Consider the following 21302-nt stretch of genomic DNA (forward strand, 5'->3'; position numbering starts at 1 on the left):
CCCCTGTAAGAACCCCTCTGCTCTTACATTAAATCTGCCTACTTTGCTTATGTTTGCTTGAATAGATTTCTGTGATTTATACCTTAAACATCCTTGTCCAAGGCACAGTGGCCCTGGAAAGCAGGGGAGCCCTGCCAAGCATTCAGAGGGAGGCTTCTAGTCCTGCGGAGTTGCTGACATGGAGTGGGACAAGATTAGAGATTCTCGGCCTCCCAGGAGGATATCACATTCACGTTAGGTACCAATTCATCGATTTCCACCGCCGGATGATAACAAGGGAGTCCCTCCTCTAGCTCACCTGGGAAGGCCGCTTGTTCACCTACCGTAGCACACCGCACCCGCTGGAATCAGTCACAGGAATGTCCCTGGGCCCCATAGGCTTCCAGAAACTACACTGCCACAGCGTGAGGACTGTCACGCTGGAAGCCATTTAGAGGCTGGCTGCTCACAGGTACCGGGCGAGCTCGGTGTTGGCTCTCCCTGCTTCTGACTCCTCAACTCCCTGCCAGTGCCTGACAGGGGTGGAGTGACTCACAGCATCCCCCTACCTCTGGGCACATCTGTGGCTCCCCAGTGTCCCGTTGTGACCCAGCCCACAGCACTGCAGGGTCAGAGGCTTCCTCGGCTGTCTGCTGGGGCCTCTCCATGAGTCATCCCTGCTTCCGCCCTCAGCGGAGGCAGCCCTGACTGCGGGACGGTCTGGTCACCAAGCTGTTGTCATAAAATCCACCTTTTATGGTCTGCCTCCCAGTATCTTATCACTGAGGGGATGGTGGGGGCTGGCGGTGGCAGACACACGGGCACCTGGGGGTTTCTGAGGCTGAGCACAGCAGGCTCCCAGGTTTACGAGCTTTCGAGGCAGAGTCTCACGGTGAGTGCTTGTCTTCATGGCAGACCTTCTTGGCCAGCACTAGGTCTGCAGAGTTCAGCTTTGCTCAGCTTTACGGAGACATCTATGTGCTCATCCAGAGGTGGGAGGGGTCTGCCCCACTCTGTCTATAAGTGGGAGAAGGCAGGGCCTGGGCATCCTGTCCCCAGGACACAGGACCTGGGCACCCAGTCCCTAGCCCCCTCACAGGTACTCAGGAAATACTTCCTGAATGAATTCTGCCTCATGTCCTGCTCACCCACTTTCAAAATTCCTTCTTTTGAAGGAATTAATCCCAACCCAATGGTTTGCAGTCACTAGATCTGCTGGGGGGGTCACTCTCCACCACTCACCCAATCAGGGACAAATTCAGGTTGGTAGAGGGGCAGGAAAATGAGGCTACCAGCTGCGTCATGGAAGAGAAAGAAAAGAAAGACGGCAGGTTTCTGAATCTCTTCATGTTCCTTTGAAACAGTGCGTTCAGTGCAGCCCCGTGCCCGCTATCCTAATTCTGCCTCATCACCAGATTCTCTGAGGAAAAATCAGTTACAGCGGAGGGTCTCTGTGAGTTCTGCTGGAGTGCAAACAACTGTCTGCCTCCCATCCACACCCATCCCAGACTTACACCTCAGGAGAACCCAGAGGACACTAGGAGAATCTACCACGGTTCACTAGCCTCAAGGAAAGGTTCATGCCTCAGAAAACAAAATATTCATCCCCCTCTTCATTCTCTCCAACAGAATCCTAGTTCTTAAGCCATGAGCCACTCCTCCCATGCATGACTCAGGGGCAGATTCTCATCCTTCTTAGCCTGAGGAACTCATGGCAATCCCATTCTCTTGTGGTGATGTTTCAGGAGTGAGCATGTGTCCTGGTTCTGGCCAAGGAGATGGGAGAGATGGGAGGGATGCCTGCCAGAGGCGTCTGAGGAAGGTTTCTTCCCTCCTAAGAGACACAGGAAGACACAGTTCTCTCCCCTGGACACTGATGTCTCCAGACAGAGATCTGGAACTCCTTTGGCCCTAACACAGGGGACAAGGCCAGGAAGACTGAGCAAAGAGTATCACAGAGCAGAGTCAGCAGCATGAAGGATGATGTCTGGAGATCACCCTGCTCTTGGCTTCGTGTTAGGGGAAAGAACACATTTCCTTGTAGTTGGTGGCAGTTTCAGTCATGGTTTCCGTTACAGGCAGCTGAAAACATCCAGCTGTACAGCAGCCTTGCTAGAGACAGTCTCCCTCTCCATAGTTATTACGCTGAAAGGTCATCCCCACTAGGCTAGGGATTCCACTCCCCTTCCCCCATCCTGGAAAATTCCCGTCTGGTCTAGAAGGACAGGTTGGGTGGCTGGACCACCTTCTCTGAAGAGTGATGAGGAAGATGGAACTACTTTCTCTTTCAGACCTGTAGTTAGTTCAGTGACCTCCAGTGATCAAATGGGGGCCAGGATGCCTTCATTCACTGGCCCCTGCCACCCTTATTAGGAAGAATTTTTCAATTTCTGAAATTTTGCCCCAATACATACTATTTAGAGCAAAGTCCTCACAAAAGCCAAGAAAATTCTAGGCATTCATTTTTTGAGGTTCTCACCATATGGAAATAAAGAAGCAATTTCAATATAATACTGCAGAAATTATAATTTAAATGTTTATATCTTGCAAGTAGTTTCACATATTCCCTTGTCCCCCAGTACACACAAAATACACTGGAGAAGGATCTGGTTAGGAGAAGATGTTTAAAGAGTTACAGCTGAGGTTTGAACATCCTTCTTTCTAATATTTTCAAAAATCCCCCGAGACAGTAAGAATGACATCATTTGTAGATAATTAGAAGTACAAATTTGGGGCCCTTTGTCAGAACGTTGGAATGACCCTTTGTAGGAGCCCGTGATAGTCTCTGCCAGAATCACAAAAGTATCAGCCTTCCCACCAGCCTCTGACACCCAAGCACCAGTTGCCATGAAGCCCAGCTCCTGTATTCTGAGCTTCTAGTCATCAGATACATATGGTAGCGTATTGAAAAAGCAAGGGCCACCATGACAATGAGAAAACAAAAAAAGGTAAACCTTTCAGCAACCTCTGCCAGCAATGCACTGAAGAGCCACTAGGCTCTCAGGATCCTGGGCCTCAAATGTGGAGTTTAACAAGGGTCTGACACCTGGCTCCAGCAGAGGCTGTACAGGGGCTTTGTCTCACAGCAGCTTGGAGAGGCACACCGTTATTTGCCCCTCTGAAATAAGCACTTTAGCAAAGGAAAATCTTGTCGATTCCCTAGGGAGTGTATTATCCCTTCTCTGAAGCAGTATAGCATAGTGGTTACGGTCCTGTCACTCACATAGTGGTGTGAACTTGAGCAAATTACTTTAGCTTGGTGCCTCAGTTTTTCCAGCTCTAAAGTAATTGGGTGGCTATGAGAACTAAATGAGTTGTCACATGTGAAGTGCAAAGCAAATATACTATAATTTTGATGATGGTCATTATACCAGTTGTAATATTTTATATTATACAGTAGAACTATTATTATTGTGTTAATAATACTGCCCAGGCAGAAAGGAATTTGTGTTGGGTGGTGTGGCATGTGGCAGGCAGAGTGGTAGCCCCCAAAGATGTCCACGTCCTAATCCCCAGAATCTGTGATTCTGTTGTTATATGGCAAAGTGGAATTAAGATTGTAGATGGAAATAAAATTGCTAATCGGGTGATGTTGAGACAAGGAGATGATACTGGATGATCTGGATGGACTCTAGCTAACCAAAGATCATTATAAGAGGGTGGCAGGAGAGCCAAAGAAGACGTGATGATAGTATGAAAGTAAAAGAGAAAAAAATAACACTTCCATAAATCAGTAGAAATTTGGGTCAATAAGTAACAATTCTCGTTCCCCAACTTTTCTGACTAAAGAAATCACGGTTGGTTGAAACACTGAAGGTAAATAAATAACTTCCAAAGTTTCCAATAGTTGAAAGGAGGAATAGTGCCATGTTAAGTCTCCTTGCCTGAAATTGGGGGGTGTGAGGGTGACACCCTTGAAAGTTCTAGGGGTCATGATTTAGTTCCATAAGAATTTAGTTTCTTGCAGAGGTGGCCAACAGCCTTCGTGTTGCATGTCAACTTTGGTCTGTTTTTTAGGGGCTACTGGGAAAGCTGTACTGAGGAAGTTAAGAGGTCTCACACACATTCAGGTGGAGAGAACGCTGCAATGATTAGCCACGTCTGTTATGGACACAGGAAAGAAGCTTTGTTCCATTGTACTACTTGCCATTCCAGGTATTACCGGCAGGGACGTGACAACAGCTGGCCAAGGGTCAGGCCAGTCTGATCAGACCTAAACCTAGACTTGTCCATGGGTGTTATCGTGCCATGTGCTCTTGACAGCCCTGGATACTTTAACTTTCTCCATATTGCAGATTTTGATGTTTCCTTTCATTTTATTTTCAAATGTCTAAGTGAAAAAAAAAAAAAAAAAAACTTCACTGAAATGTATAGTGTATGTGAGAATCTCTCAATGTTTGTTCCTGTATATGAAAGAAATGCCTCTCCCTGTGTGAAGAAAATCTGAGTTCCATCCCAGCAGCTCAATTAAGATTTATCCATTTTTTCCAGGTTTTCCACTGACAGCCTTCATTCCAGAAGAAATAATATGTATTTTTAGTGGGCTAGCGTTGCTAATTGACATGCTGTGAAATGAATCTGGCCCTCAGATGTGGTTTTAAAATTGAATTCATCTTCAACCTAAAAGAACTACTGATTATTATGTTAAAATCTGGGTCATCCATTTCTTTTTAAAGAGGTGGAGGTCTGGTCCAACTTTATCCACATTGGTCGAATGAGTATCCCCATTCTATTTACATTCTAGTTACAAGGAACCATCGATGGCTTTCCTATCTCTAAAAGCAACAAAGAACAATAGAACTCAGCACTCTACCTGTGGGGCAGGGCCTAGGCATGAGTTCTAAATTTCATACGACCTGTTGGTTGTCACAATTTGTTGGGGAGGTTGCTACTAGCATCTCCAGAGTAGAGGTCAGGGGTACTGCTAAATATACTACAATGCACAGAACAGCAAAGAATTATCTGGTCTCCTATGTCAATAGTGCCAAGGTTGAGAACTCACCCCTTGCTTAAAAGAGTGATTTTGTCAAGAAAAATGAAAAGTCAGACTGGGGGCTTTGCTTTGTTTTCTCTTCTAAAGTTAACTGAAAGTAAACAACATTTATGACTCAGGCTACTGCAAGAAGCAGGGAATGGATGACTGTGGTTAGTGACAAAAACAATAATAAATGGCTTTGCCTGTCTTGTCTCTTTTTCAGAGTCAGGGAAGGAATGAAATGACCAGTAATTATCATTTAAACTGCTGTTTTTATCCTGCATCAATCAGAGCCATTCATTCTGGTTACTCACAGACCCTTGGGCTGAAACCACACTAAATCAGGGTCACAGCCAGTGTGAATGTATAAGGCCACACTTTTTACTCTGCAAGTGTTAATGACCTGGGCTGAACAGCAATGGCAAGTTTCCATGAAAAAGCCATCTGAGATTGTAATCTAGGAATGAATGGTTCTATACGGAGCCTATTACCTGGTTTTTAATATTCTGTATTCAACGGGACCACAGCTGTAAACAACTCTTCACTCCCATTTCTCCATGAAGTTAATTTGCACTGTGTCAGCACTGCAGGCTTTTTGCATATGTTCAGGACAAGCTGATATGAGCAGGCCTGGAATGAGTAATGTTTAGTAAAATCAATAAACCCTATTATTAGTCACTAAAGGGACTGATTTTATGTCTATAAAAGTAAAACAATTAGAACGTATTAATGGCAGATTCATCATAGTAATATAATGGAGCCAAGTATGCTTGTCTTTTGGGACTCTTTAATTTACCATTCGGTACTGACTATATACTCAGCCAGAGAAATGGCACACATAATATAAATAAGCCCTGGCCTTTGGCAATTCATATTGTCATCAGTAAAGACAACACTGTAACAGTAAGAGGAAGAAACAAAACTTCATCTTCATTTAGTGATTAATGTAAACCGGTCATGAATAATGTTCCAGTAAAAGCCTAGGGGAAGAGCCTATTCAAATTGCAATGTGCTTTTGGTCATATATCTCTTTGTATTTATCAGCATTCCTGTTTATTACAGTAGCAGAGTTAAACATGGTCCAATGCAGCTATTTATAACCTATTTATTTAGCCACCTAATTAGAAGTGATTTTAAAAAGCCTGGTATGTAATAAACATACATCTAGTCATTTTGCAACTGAAAGGGAAGATTGACTTCCATATATATTATTAAGAGCAAGAAAATCATCAGGAGTCCAGAGTATCACCCAGCTACCAACAAGAACATGAAAATTCAGCTGGTGAAGATATAAGTTGACCTTAGTTCTGCTTCTGTGCTTTGACAGTTAAGGCGTTGGTCAAGAACTGAATCAGCATGTAGGCAACCAACAGATGCCAACTATATTCTAAACAGAGAAAACATACTTGCTTAACTGGTATAAAACAAATTACCTCAAGTCTTCAAGGAGAATCAAGATGTCGTATAAAAATGAAAAAGCTTTGATAGCTTAAAAATGATGAAAAATATGTGAAATACTCTTATGTGTAGGATTAAACACCATAAACAATGTTCTTATAAATGACAACTTGGATGAAATTCAAAAGAAAAACTGAAAACTAACAGAAAAATATCTTCCTCCTGAACTCTATTAAGAACATAGACTAGACGTGTAAGTCAAGCAGCAAAGGCAACACGTTAAGGTGGTCTTTCAAAATCAAGGGAAACATTTCTTTTTGATTGCAAAATTCTATTCATTTGCGACGCAAAGGCCTCTAGGTAGAACTAACCAAATTACACCAAGACAAATTCTGTCAGTTTAAAGAACTTTTTAGTAAACCACGTGGTAGCACTGTCATTAGCAATTACAGTAAAATAATAAAAACGTACAGCTGGAATGAAGCACTGAAATCAACCAGTCCAAACATACAACGCACACTCCCACCTTGGGGCTTCAGTACTTGCTTTTCCATGTCACTGCAGTGATGTTCCCCCAGATGTCTGCATGGACCCCTCCCTCATCTCTTTAGTGGCCACTCTGTTTACAGTTACAAACTCCAGCACACATTCACTATGCCCCACTCCCATGCTTCGTTTCTCTTCATTGCATTCATCAACCATCTAACATGCTTTATATACCAGATATTTTATGATACGTTTATCCCACCACCAAAAAATGAAAGCTCCATGAAGACAGGAATTTGTGTCTGCTTTATTTACTGCAGTATGCCAGAACCCTGGGCAGTGCTTGGGATAAAGCAGGCACTCAGTAAGTGTTTATTTGAAGCAAAGAAGGGAAAGAAGAGGCAGTTAAAATTTGGCATAAAATATTCTAGTAAATCAATGTAATGACAGCTAACTAACTAAATGACTTTTTACATATTTTCCCTATTATCCACATGTCATAACATTTGCATCTTTGAAGTATCATTCCATACCACAGAAACCTGTATCTACTAATTTCCAGTGATATCATACTCCATGTTTAGGGTAAATACCCTGTAAATGGGAATACATCCACCGAATTAAATACACTATTTGGTTGTTATACTTATGTATCCTATAAGAGAAGTTAATATCTGTTTACTGTATCTTATGCATTGGATATTAATAATATTAAGAAACCCTTTCTTGAAAATTAGAATGACTATCAGGCAGAAAATAACATGAGACAGACAAGAAGCCATTATTTAAAAAAAAAAAACTTTTTAATTCTGATTGCCAAATTATTTAAGGCAGGTATAAAAAAGGAAAGCATTCAATATACATTTTACATAAAATAAACTAGATTACAGCATAAAACAAGTAACCAGGCAATGGCGTTAAAGTCTCTCTCCTCTAAAACTGGATAATTGTAAACATTAAAAAAAAAAAAAAAAAGACTGTAGAACTATTCAAGTAATAGAACAATCACAGATGTCTCTGGTACGCAGGCTATTGGGTTATTTGCCATTCAAGATTATCAAAAAATGACACCTCATTATTCACAGATGCTCATTATTTCCCCATTTTAATCTTTACATTATGTACAACACAGTTTTTGTGGTACTGGCAACCCCATGCCTTCCAAAAGTACTTTTTCCACAATACACAAGTACAAACAGTGACTACAGGAACATTTTACACTGATGCGTCTTTAACAGGAGCCACCAAATAGACGTCTAAATTGTACCAAAGTGTCATCATCACAGTTAGCCTTTCTGAGGGGCTTATGGGAAATATGTGAAGGATATGCAAGGTTCAGGCACACTGATACATAACATTATTTATTTACAATTTTAAAGGAAAAGGAAAAGAAAGTAAGTAGCCTTTTGTGGCTAACACTTTTCAACATGACAAATACATTTTTAATTTCCTTTACTGAGTGGTTTGCGACGTGGCAGCAGACCCTGTGTGTGCGAGCCTGGTTACTGATACAAAAAGTAAAGAATATATTTATATTTTTATATATATATATATGTATATATACAGATATGTATACGTATATATATATAAAACAGAAGTTTAATTACAGCAACATTTGTTACTCTGTGATAAAATCTGTAATTTACAAAAATGAAATGACTGGTTTTTGCCTGCCATTAAGGCATTTCAAATTAACACCATGGAACTGATGTCTGTATAAAGCGCTTCCCCATGTGATCCAGTCACATGACAATGTACATTTCCAATCTTGTTATTCTCTGCAAAAGAAAAGCAAACCTTAGCACACGATTCTATCAACACTTTGTTTGTTTGTTTGTTTTTTGAGTCAGAGTTTTGCTCTTGTTGCCCAGGCTGGAGTGCAATGGCTCGATCTTGGCTCACGGCAACCTCCACCTCCTGGGTTCAAGCGATTCTCCTGCCTCAGCCTCCCAAGTGGCTGGGATTACAGGCATGTGCCACCACGCCCAGCTAATTTTGTGTTTTTAGTAGAGAGGGGGTTTCTCCATGTTGGTCAGGCTGGTCTCGAGCTCCCAACCTCAGGTGATCCGCCCGCCTTGGCCTCCCAAAGTGCTGGAATTACAGGCATGAGCCACCGTGCCCAGCCAACGGTTTTTTTTTTTTTTTTTTTAATTTTGAGACAGAGTCTCACTCCATCACCCAGGCTGGAGTGCAATGGTGTAATCTCGGCTCACTGCAACCTCCGCCTCCTGGGTTCCAGCAATTCTCATGCCTCAGCCTCCCTAGTAGCTGGAATTACAGGCGCATGCCACCATGCCCAGCTAATTTTTGTATTTTTAGTAGAGACGGGGTTTCACCATGTTGGCCAGGCTGGTCTGGAATTCCTGACCTCAGGTGATCCACCCGCCTTAGCCTCCCAAAGTGCTGGGACTACAGGCATGGGTCATCATGCCCAGCCTCTGTCAATATTTGTCACTGTAAGCCTGAAAACCATAAGACTAATAAGACTTATTTTAATTCCATTCAAATGTAGAATTCAATTCCAGAGAAAGTGAATAAACACAAAGTAATGATACGCATTGTGAAAAATATTAATTTTATAATACTAACAATTTAATTCCTTTAAATCATTTTCCTTCTTAAAACTTAGGGAATAATTTAAAATATCAAAGAACAAACATTACCTTTAGTATTATGAAAATAAATGTCTCCATTTGCGACTTTATCTTTAAACATAATAAAACAAAGGGAGTCATGGTGAATTATTTTAGCAATGTTGTAAGGATAACCCAAGAAAATTTCAACTGCCTAAAAAACTAATCAGTTAATTACTAATCTACGTAACCCTTATAGAACGGGGTTCATGGAATTTAAGTTGCATGTGAAGCAACTTACACTGGCATAAATAAACACATTCATTACAAGGATATAAAACCCAAGGAGTTCAGTTTTTGGCCTAAAAATCCTGTACTTACTTCCTCCCAACCATTAAGATATTTCTATCTAGAACTAATTAAAAATGTAGAGGATATTTACCTTCTTTGTCCAGGAAACATTCCAGATGCAGATGCCTGGGCAGCCACCTGCTGTGAGGCAACAAGGGCAGCAGAGGTCAAGCCTAATGGGGAAAAAAATGTAGAGTGTCTGTGATCTTTAGAAGGATAAGAGTAGATACAGGCCCAGTGGGGAAGGGCCACAGACCCAGTAGCAGCACGGTGTCCTCTCCTGAACACACACATGAACTCTTTCATACAGCAAGGACACGGTACAAACCATGTGGTCTATCCGCTATCTATCCTTTCTTGAATATTCTGCAGTTTTCTTAATAGCTATTCGAAGGAGATACAGCATTCCATCTCTCCAGCTCTGCATGGTGCTAAATGGTTTGCATGCATTCCTGAATAGGAAGCTCAAGAGAAATAATAGATGCCAGGTAACAACAGGAATCAAAAGTCACAGTGAATTACAGAAGCGGCATGCTATTTGCCTAGAATACAATACTTCCATAATAATTGTTATCACTTTAACATTTTCCCCAGTGACTGAACACAATGCGTCCCATAAGATACACAGAATCAGTAAATCAAACTTAGAAATGCTCTTCACTTTCACCCTGCAAGACGAAGGTAGCAGTCAGAGACTTAATAGCTCCAAATGGCATGATGTTGCCTAACAGAGAATTCTTTTAAATTCTATAGAAGACAGTCCTGGGGAAAAATAGAGTAAACAAATGCAAACCTAGGGAAGATAACTGTCTCTTTCTATGTCTTTTATTTGGATATATTTTCTTTTCCCAGAGGTAACTTAAGACAGTACAATAACAATAATATTATCTTAAAAGAGATAATTATTTTCTTCTCATATATACTTTATTTACATATAGGTATAATGTGTTAGACTAGAAATAGAAAAGCTCTATTTTGTTTAAGAAATAGAAAAGCTCTCTTTAAACACTATTAGTTGACACCAACTAAAAAGACTTGAATAAATAAAAATGACCCCTTCACATTTGTATATCACTTCCCAGTTTTGGAAACACTTTCAAACATATTATCTTACTTTCTATTCACACAGCAGCATAAGAGGCAACTTGGCAAGTGCAATAGACTAAATTATGTCTCCTCAAAATGTTGAAGCTCTAATCCACAGTGTGATTAGATTCGGAGATGGGGCTTATAAGGGGGTAATTAAGGTTAAATGAGGTCATATGGGTGGGACCCTAACAGGGCAGGATTAGTGTCCTTATAAGAAAGCACACAAGGGCTCCCCCTGCCTCTTCCCCACCCACCAGCTCATGCACAAAGAAGAGATCATATGAGCACACAGCAGGACAGCAGCTGCACACAAACCAGGAAGACAGGCCTCAGCAGAGGCTGGCTGTGCTGGAACCCTGATCTTGAACTTCCAGCCTCCAGAACTGTGAGAAAATAAATTCCTGTTGTTTAAAGCCATGCAATCTGGGGTATTCTAGCAAATTGTAAAGATGGTGCCATCACCCACCCCCTATGAGATGACAAAGATGGGACAAATAATACATGCTCAACTAATGAACCACAAGGTGAAGATTCCCTGATATCAGTCCTATGGCTTAAAACATGTTTCTCTTTCTCAATTCTCCCATTTAGTGAAGTCGCAGCAGTGAAGGGCTGTGAAGAACCCTTGAATGAGGTTATCAAAGTGTTAAACCTGATCACATTACTCCCATGATTTCCATGGGAAAAGAGCAACTTAAAAGGCATGTAGAAATCAGAACAAGTAATTTCACCAAAGCCTCCCACCATCCCTCCCTTTTTCTACAATTTCCCTGAAGTAGATATCTGATCTTCTGATTGTTATATTCAGTGCCCCAGACACTGGCCACCACCCTCAGTCTGTGAGATAACAGTAAGCCACCGATAACATCAACTGGTGACAATTATTAAGTGGTAGCCATTTCATGCCTCAATAGAATACAAAGATGAGGGAATAGCGTTAGCTGTGTCACTAGGAAATAAGTGTTAAAAACCCTCCTGAGAGCTAATGTGAACTCAAAGCTCAATATTTTTAAGATGTGAAATGCAATTTTAGCAACTGTTTTCCAAAGCAGAATGGACAAAGACACAATAATGACAGAGCTGCTGACCTTGAAAAGGGTCATATTGACCCGGGATTAGCGGGTAACCCATGCCAACGTGGGTGTGGTGATGCGTGTGCAGGTGCCGCTGGCCGAAGGGGGAGTGGCGATCCCTTTCCCTTTCCGCCTCCCGTTCCCGCTCAGCTGTAGCCTTTTCCACAGGCTGCAACAAAAAAGAGAAATTTTCCCCCTTCACGCTCTGAAAATCAACTTCTAAGAGTACTAAACCACCTTCGTCCCTTTGACAATATTGTGTTAATGATTAAAAAGTAAATATAAAGATACAATCTTTAGTAACTAACGAGAATTTCAAAAAAACATGCATTAGTTTCCGTTGGAATTAAGCCAACACAAAAAGAACTGCTCCACCCAAAATAAACCGAGTGACACCAATGTTTTCCTGAAATGACGGAAATAAGAGGACTTCTCTCTATATTCATTCATAATTGCAGGTTAAGAATGTACCCAATTGCTTCCCATAAACAACTTTTAGAAAATAAGTAGTTTTGGAGATATCTTTAAGGTCAAGTTTTCTAATTACACTTGTATTTTATGGAGAGAACCTATCTCACAATTTTAAACGTGTCTGTATACATTTTGTTCTACTGAAAAAACATGCCCTAAAGTTATATGCCAATATAAAGCACAAGAAATCACTGTCCTTACACCCACATTTTGAAGCTCTCAATTTTTGAACTCTCACAGAGAAGCTCCCATCTCCCCAAACCATAGTCTGGGGTAATGATGGTTTATTTCCTATGACTTTCTACCTTTAGAACCTAACCACCCTTTAACTAAAGTTATCCTTCTCACTTAAAAGAAATCCTTGTACTAAGAAGAAGGTCTCAGAAAGATTCCGAAATCACCTTTTCTAGTTTCTCTATAGAGTTTCTGGTAGACTCATACACATTGCAGATACTATTATTTTAATTTACTTTAAACTCTTTCCTAGCCAAGCACTATCCTATTTTTGTTTAGTCTCTCTTCACAACAGTCTCTAGGACTACAGCAGTCACCTTTTTTGGGGAACAGTCATCTTTCACAGACAAATATTTGTATTATTCAGCAGAGTTAAAGGGACATGACAAAGAGTTAAGGCCAGAAAACAGCAGACACAGCTCTCACCCCTAAACCACATGACTTACTCTTGGAAATGAGCCTCACAGTGTGCAAGGCTCAAATCTGTGCCTTATTACATGTCATGGGCACTCAGCTTTGCTCGTGATGAACCTCCAACCATGAACACTGGTGATGTGAATATGGAGGGTCAATTCAAGTAGGAGAAACCTCAAATCTCTCCAGAAGTCAAGCTAATAACAAAGACAAGCGATGCAGGTTGGGGAGCTTTTATTTACATCCATGCACATTGATGAGGAGCAGGACAGACTGCCCAGATGGGGCTACTGGCTCCCATCAGTTACTGCCATGTGATTTTGAACAAGATTTTCTATTGTCTTTTTTTTTTTTTTTTTTTTGAGACAGAGCCTTGCTCTGTCACCCAGGCTAGAGTGCAGTGGCACGATCTCTGCTTACTGCAACCTCCGCCTCCCGGGCTCAAGTGAGTCTCCTGCCTCAGCCTCCTGAGTACCTTCGATTATAGGTGCCCACCACCACCAGGCTACTTTTTGTATTTTTAGTAGAGATGGAGTTTCACCATATTGGCCAGGCTGGTCTCGAATTCCTGACCTCAAGTGATCTGCCTGCCTCGGCCTCCCAAAGTGCTGGGATTACAGGCGGTAGCTCACTCCCGGCCCAGATTTTCTATTGTCTTAAGAGAAAGAGGTCATCTGAATTTGTATGTAAAATATCTGATTTTTAAAAGCTGTCCTGCAAGAAAACACTTTTTGAAAAGCTTGATTTGCCCAAAAGGTCAACAGTTTATAGCCTCTGACCTGCTTACTTACAAAAATTATATAAAATAGACTCCTCTGTTACCTAATTCCTCAATGACTTATCAAACATATTTTACACCAAAAGTTGGTTCCTATGAATTTAAATTCCCACCTAACAACCATCCTCCTGGGTAAGCAAGGTATACTAGATTTTGAAACAGAAAAGCTAGCTACTGCCATACATGCTTTAACAATTTTCTCTCATGTGTGAAAGCATCTTACTTTTGAACGCTCCATTCTTTATGTATTAGGATAAAACAGCATCCTGAAATCACAGCTGGGTTCCGAAACCATTTATATTTCAAGACTGTTCTGTAGCTTGTTCCCCTTTCTCCCCAAAACACAGTACTTTTAAATAACAACAAAAGGAGGCTTACAGCAGGAGACTTGCTGCGGTATTGGTTAGCATGCTGCTGGAGCAAATCCAGTGCTTTAGATTCAGTGGTTGTTTTTGTGTTGATGCTAGGGCTGGTATTGACTTTCTCTGTCTCTTCTCTCCCTGACATCTTCCCATAAACAGGATAATGAAATCCTGGAGAGAGATAGGCCCCTGCAGATAAAAAACAAATGCCACATCAAGTTACAGGCTATATCTTTAAAAAAAAAAAAATTTGGGTTACATGAATTTGGAATAAGAGTCAAAGAGATCTTAAAATAGGGGGTTACATTAACAATGGGCTACATCATCATTAAACTGTATCTAGCTTCTCCAGTTTTCTTCTCCCAGTTAATTCATCCTGATGAAGGGAGGTTATAAACAGAATTGAGCTTACAGCCATTTCATACATTTACGTGTCTGCTTAAGTGAAAGGAATAGTAACTATAATGATTATGACAGTAAGTGCTTAGAATATTTTTATAGGCAATAAAGTATCTGTCAGCCTAACAGCTATAGCAGACCATCAGAGACTATGGAAACTATAGCTAAGGATTCCTGACATTTCATTTAAAAAACTTACATTAAATCAGTTTTATCTTTGGGACTTTAAACAGCATAAAAACAAGCAAAACAAATGTCACTCTTGAAGCTTCTAATTTATCTTGAGTTTTTAACAGCTAATATTTGAACATCGCCTCTTCCCTCCAATATAGTCAGAACCGACAACACGTACCAGGATAACTGTGCATTAGGACGGGAGAAACAGCCCGGTATGCAGGATGGCTGGGGTCGTACATCTGTGGGTAAGGATAAGCATGCAAGTACTGTATGTATGACTGATGCTGACTCATGGGTGAGGAGACAGCCACTCTTGTTCCCCGAGAGTCCTTCCAGTTCACAGGAGTCTTTCGATCATCATTTTTCAGCTTGCTCTCCTCCATTGATTGAGAATCAGGACGCTTGGCCTCTTTGGGCTCCTCTTTAATGCTCGTTAATGATACAGGAAGGCTGGGCACACCACTCTCTTTATTAGGAGTTTTCCTTGGACTATCCTCTTTTAATTTCTTCTCTCTATCAAGTTCTTCTGACTTTTGCTGATCCAGATATTTGGGCTGGTATACATAATGATGCCATGTTCTTGAATCTGGATCCTGATTTTTTTTTTTTTTTAAAGAAAAAAACCCAACAGATTTGTTTTAAAATTTCAATTTTAAAGAAAGCTTGTTAATAATCATGACAGGACTAGTACTCTTAATTTTAACACTAAGTTGACATTTATTTCTGTGCTAGACACTGTGCTAATTGTTTTACCTCCTTCTCTTACAAAGTAATAATGTCCCAGATAGGCGTTATTATTGATCCCTTGTACAGAAGACAAAACCAAGTGTTTAAAGTTCAAAGCAACGTCAAGGTCATGCTGCTGCCCAGTCGTGGAGCTGGGCTTCCAACTCGGGTCTGCTGAAATTCAGAGCTGGGCCCTTAATGTCATTCCTCAACACTAAATAACATCCTCAGACATATTTAATTCTACCTTCATTTGCCTTTTAATATCTCGCACAGGTAAAAAAAGAATGTTAAAAACTCCAACTCAAGCTAATAATAGTAAATTTAAGTAATTGCTATAGCTATTAACATCACTTAGGAGGAAAAACTCTTGGTTTCCGAATACATTTTCCTCATCTACTGCAGCTGAGGCTTAATATATTGGCTCACTTCTCATTACGTGCTAACATCTTAATCAAAACAAAATTTCAAATTAATAGCACACATTATGGCTTCTGTATTGGAAAACAAAGCCATCTATAAAACCCCCAAAATTATATCATTCTTCTGTAGCCCTGTGAAGTGACAGCCTGATTTTTGCCTCTGGAAGTGGGGAAACTGAGAATCCTAAATGGCCTTTGTGATCCCCATCCCATTCATGATAGAAGCCCACTGGGGATTCAGGTTCTCAGAGAACATGCAAAGTTGTGCCTAAGTAAATGTGTGTGTGGGTGGCGGTGGTGGGGGCTGGTGGTTCTTGCTCTAATGCATCAGGGAGTATCTAAGCATGGGGGTGAGGGTGGGAGTGGGGGTTTGCAGTGCTGGGAAATACCAGAATTAATGTTCACAGGGTTGCAGTGGGTCAGGATGTCTGAACCATGACAGAAGGTGCCAGTACATTTGTGGTTTCATGGTAACCAATTTTCAGGTGTTCTCAAGCTGACTGACCTCTGGGGCTCTGGGACAGCTGTTGAGGCCCGCCACCCAAACCTCCTCACCCTCCTCACAAACATTCAGCACTGAGCTCTGAGTTTTGGGGTACTCAACATAGAGAGTAAGGCTGAAATCTAGGCATCTCTGACCACAAGTGAAAGAAATTTGGGCCCCGAATTCTATTAAAAAGATTAATGGGAAATGTGAATTCAGGGACCCAGTTATTATTATCTTCCAAGAAGATGCTAGTAGAAATTTGAAAATGGAAAATAAATATTTTAGAGATGAGACTCAGAATCTCAGAGTTAGAAGGGAATTCAGCAGCCCCATTGTGGAATGTCCTCGCCTTAGACTAAGAAATTAAGGGATCTTCGCCAGGCACGGTGGCTCACGCCTATAATCCCAGCACTTTGAGAGGCCAGCGTGGGCGGATCACGAGGTCAGGAGATCGAGACCATCCTGGCTAACATGGTGAAATCCCATCTGTACTAAAAAAATACAAAAAATTAGCCGGGGGTGGTGGCACACGCTTGTAGTTCCAGCTACTCAGAAGGCTGAGGCAGGAGAATCGCTTGAACCCGGGAGGCGGAGGTTGCAGTGAGCCAAGATCACGCCACTGCACTCCAGCTTGGGCCACAGAGCGAGACTCCATCCCAGGGAAAAAAAAAAAAAAGGAAAAGGAAAAAGAAAAAAAAGAAAGGAAGAAATTAAGGGACCTCATCAGAGTCACAGAGCAAGTCAATGGCATGAAACACAAATCTGCAAAGCACATGTTCACAGTTCCTTTTACTATACATGACCAGAAAATAGTGATAATGCACATTTTAGAGCTACATAGTAACTCTTGAGAATCTTAAGATACTTTTCAAGAGCAGAGGAAAAAACTAATGTGGGTTTCTTTCCTGTGTCAGAAGTCTAACCAGATCAAGCCCAGACATGTATAATACAAGTCTCAGACTGCTCTGTCCCTGTTGGGGCCACGCTCCACAATCTTACTTGTTTAAATCTCGAGGTTGGGTCTACACCTGTCTGCTTCATAGAGTCCATGACAGACTTCATTTCTACAGCCTCCTTAATAAGCTGGTGGTTTTCCATCTGCTTAGCTTTGAAGCTGTCGGCCTGAAGCTGCTGCTGGTGACTGGAGAGAAGCTGTGATTTACCTGTCTCCTCAGTTTTATTAGGCACTGATGGCCCTAGTTTAGAATGGTTTTTGTTAGGCTCCGGAGTAGAGGGAGCTTTTGAGATTGTGGCCGATGGCATGTTTTTCTGTTTAGTTTCCTCCTTGCCCAGCTCTTTCAAGGGGAGCTCGCTTTTCCTTTCACAGTCTCCTCTCCCAGTCTGGGCCATTTTCTGCTCTGCCAGCCTCTGATCTTCATAGTACTTCTCATATTGCTGTCTATAGGCAGGGCTGGTGGCCATCAGAGACTTCTGGTCCATATAGAGTCCATAGGCATACTGGCCATAATAAAGTGACTGAGCCAGGGCAGGATGTCTTTGTGTGATCACCGATTGGTGCTGAGGCTGTAAGGATGCAGAATTGTGGTCCACTTTCTTAGAATCTAACTGCTCTGCCTTGTCTTTCTTTTCAGCATCTTCCTCAGACTCCTTCTTGATCTTCATTCCCTGCGTGCTCCCACTATTTCCAGCTGCAGGGGCGCCGACCTGCCCAGGATGCATGTAACTTGGAGAATAATAAGGATCATAGCCGTGGTAATAGGGAGAATGGGATTCTTTCAGTTGAGATGATTGTGCTGTAGTTGAAGAATGCCCTTTTACCACACTGTCCTTACTAGAAATAATATCTGATGGGGAACTGGCCTTTGATCTCATGCCCTCTGACCTGCTGTCGGAACCACCATCGTCAGCAGCATCGGATATGTCTGAATAGGCCGGGCTACTTGTCTTTGCAGCTGAACTCTCTGCCCCATTCTGGGTCAACACATGCAGAGGTGCGATTGGTGCCTGCCCGTTCACCAAAGTGCTGCATTCCATCCTCGAGGCGCTCCCTATGGAAGGGCTGGGAGCGTTGTCTGTGAAAGTGTAAACCTTATCGGCCTCAGCTTTGATACTGGCCATGCGGCTCTCCTGAGACTCGGACAGTCCATTTGCCAGCCCTTCATTCTTGTTGAGATGATCCTTTAAAAAATGCCCAGGTAAATCTTTGCTGGCCCCCTTGGAGTCCTCTAGTTTCCCCAGCTTGGCATCCATTTTTGGGCTTCCCGTCTCTTTCCCTTCTTTGTCCTTTAGCTTTCGCTTCTCCTTTTTCTTTTTGTCTTTGAGTGACACCAGAGCTGGGTTCACGGTGATGGGCTCTCCCATAATCGTGGGCTTTGGTTGAATGGGTTTTAACGGAGGACTCTTTGGTGTAGCCTGAACAACAGTTGTTGTGAGGGAGGGCAGTCCGGGTATTGTCCCAGTGGTGGTGGTTGTAAAGGTTGCAGTGGGTATAGCGATTAGCTGTGGCGGAGTGGGGGCTGGGGCAGGGGCAATGGGCCGGGCACTTTTCAGTTTAGAGAGGTTTTTGTCCATTTTGCAGTTGTTAGCCTTTTTGCCCTTTTCTTTATCTCCTAAACTTTTCTTGTCAATTAATCCTTCTGCTTCCAGCTTAGGCATCTCAGCAGCCAAACTGCCGTCTGCTGCTGAGCAACTGTCTAACGCAGCCGTCATGTTGGAGATCACTGGAAGGTTGTTCAGTTCATTGTTAAGGCCCTTCTTTTTGCCAGAATTCTTCCCAGCTTTAGCACCAATAATGGAACCTGGGCCATTGCTCATCAGCTCTCTCTTTCCCTTTGGGGTGCCAGGCGGGTTTCCAGCACCAGGGGATGCCGGTGCCTTCACCTGGTCATAAGCAGATACACTTGTGCTTGGCTCACTGCATTCAAGTGCCACATTACTCAATGCTTCCTCGCAGTCCGAGATCTTGTCCTCGCTGTCAGGCTCGAACTCCAGCTTGTTTTCTGGGTCTAAGTGTGCATGAGCCTGGTGGTACCTCAGGCCATTAATGTGCTTGTACTTTTTGTTGCAGTTCGGGTGGGGACAGTCGATTAACACTGGAGAAGAGCAGCCTTGGTCCAAAAAAGTAGTCTCTGGTTTCCCTTGAGGGGTAGTGGGAGTGCTTCTGGAATTTGTGCGGACACGCTTCCCAGGCTTATTGTCCTCAGAGCTGGAGTTCAGGTCCAGCTCCATTGGAGGCTTGTTTTTCCTTTTGTTGGTGGAGGAAGGGCTGGCTTTGATGTCCTCAGCAGCACAATTTGGGGGTGTCCTTCGTCCGCTGGCATTGAGGCTGCCCCGCCTCCCTTTCCCATTGGCCCCCCCTCTGTTCTTGTTCTGCAGCCCTCTGGACTCCGTGAAGCTGGCCTCAGAGCCGGGGGCAGCAGCAGCAGACCTTGCTCTCTTCCCTCTGCCCCGGCCCCCTCTCATCTCCAGGTCACTTGTTGGTGACTCACAAAACCTATGGAAGCAAGTAACAGATGTAAAAATGAGCATCCCCAAAAGAGCCAAGTGAAATCACAAAGTACACAATGCAGCAAAGAGGAGTCAACACTCCAATAGCTTAAGGGCTGGGCCCAGTCAAGGAAAAGACGGACGATTTCTGACACCTGCAAAAGAACAGGTTACCAAGGGCTTATATTCTTCCTCAGAAAAACCAAAGAAAAACAGCTCAAGTAGCTAGCTTCCAATCCAGTTCAAATTCCCACTTTGAGAAAAAAATGAAAACAAAGACAGGAGAGAAGGGGTGGGGAGTAGAGATCTTCTGACAGAAAAGAAATCTAGCATCTGCATTTTACTGCGTTCAGTCCTAAATTGCTCATTTCTCCTTTGCCTGGTTTCAATTACAGGCACACTTTTATGTATTATGAATCTCTCTCTATAGTTTCCCTGCAAAGAGAGGATGGGGGAAGGAGAGAAATAAAAGGCCTTGTTCCTACCTGGGAGGGGCCCAGTCGTGCTTGGTGCAGTCCAGTAGGGTTCCCACGTACGTTTTGTTCCTCCACGTGACATTGACCACTAGGACACCTGCAGGAGGCAGGGGATGAAAAAGGATCATAGTTACCACTGATTACTATTATTTCCAGTTCACTTATTCATTCTTTCTTTCTTTTTTTTTTTTTTTTTTTGACAGCAAAGTTCTATTCTCATTTGCTTTCAAAAGCTGTGGTTTGCATTCTTCCTCTTTCTGGTTTCAGTGACCTCAAGTTAAAACCCACAGGAAATAATGTGTGTTGTGCATTTGTGCGCGTGCGCACGTGGTACAAAAGGGTGAGACTGTGTGTGAGAGTGTAATCAAGATACTGCTGACAGAAGGAAATGGTTTTTGCCATGTCCTGCTGTAAAACAGCAACACTCACCTCTTAATTTTTCTATTATTACACATAATTGCTTTCGTTTGGCAAGCAGCCAACATAAACTAGCGCCAGTTACCAGTGCTTAAACCAGAGGGTGACTGAAAGGAATCGGTTTTGTTTCCAATTCAACAATATAAAATGATGGTGATTTTTATTAAGAAAAAAAATTATGCAGGTGCATAAAAATAGGCATAGAGAGGAGAGTGGGGACTTAAGAGTCTAGATAGCAGACAATCAACTATTATTTCACTTCCCTAATCCTCCCCTCTTTGACTTTGTGGGACAATAATCAGCCTGGGTACCATATCTGTTTCAGTGTTTGGTTTTGTTTCATATTAAGGACTCCTAAAATAGCCCTCTTAAGAAAATAAATGTGCACAATAGATTTACTCTTGGGGTTATCTTTGGAATCAACTTTGGTAAGCATTTGCCTCAGAGGATTAGAAAAGAAATCTCAAAACTAACACACTTGTTTCCTGCAAGCCATTCTGCTTTGTCCAACTGCTTTTCAGACAGACAATTTAATTTAGCACTGCATCTGTGAATTACTAAACTTAAG

General features: G+C 42.2%; 1 protein-coding gene across 7 annotated transcripts in view; it reads right to left on the minus strand.

Moving 5' to 3' along the window:
- Window positions 1-7622: 7622 nt before the first annotated feature.
- Window positions 7623-21302, minus strand: part of ZNF608 (zinc finger protein 608) — a 112572-nt gene continuing 98892 nt past the window's right edge. For 5 of the 7 annotated variants that reach the window (XM_045394177.3, XM_065546694.2, XM_073994137.1 and 2 more), the window contains 7 exons: window positions 20327-20414; window positions 17394-19848; window positions 14935-15352; window positions 14200-14372; window positions 11940-12093; window positions 9854-9935; window positions 7623-8616 (listed from right to left, as the gene is read on the minus strand). In XM_045394177.3, the coding sequence (XP_045250112.1) occupies window positions 8610-8616; window positions 9854-9935; window positions 11940-12093; window positions 14200-14372; window positions 14935-15352; window positions 17394-19848; window positions 20327-20414 (3377 nt within the window). In that variant the 3' untranslated portion in view covers window positions 7623-8609. Of the gene's footprint in view, window positions 8617-9501; window positions 9544-9853; window positions 9936-11939; window positions 12094-14199; window positions 14373-14934; window positions 15353-17393; window positions 19849-20326; window positions 20415-21302 lie in introns of those variants that run through there. The other 2 variants (XM_045394176.3, XM_073994136.1) reach the window with 2 other exon arrangements.

The sequence above is a fragment of the Macaca fascicularis genome, chromosome 6 (genome assembly GCF_037993035.2).
Source record: "Macaca fascicularis isolate 582-1 chromosome 6, T2T-MFA8v1.1".
NCBI classification, from domain to species: domain Eukaryota; kingdom Metazoa; phylum Chordata; class Mammalia; order Primates; family Cercopithecidae; genus Macaca; species Macaca fascicularis.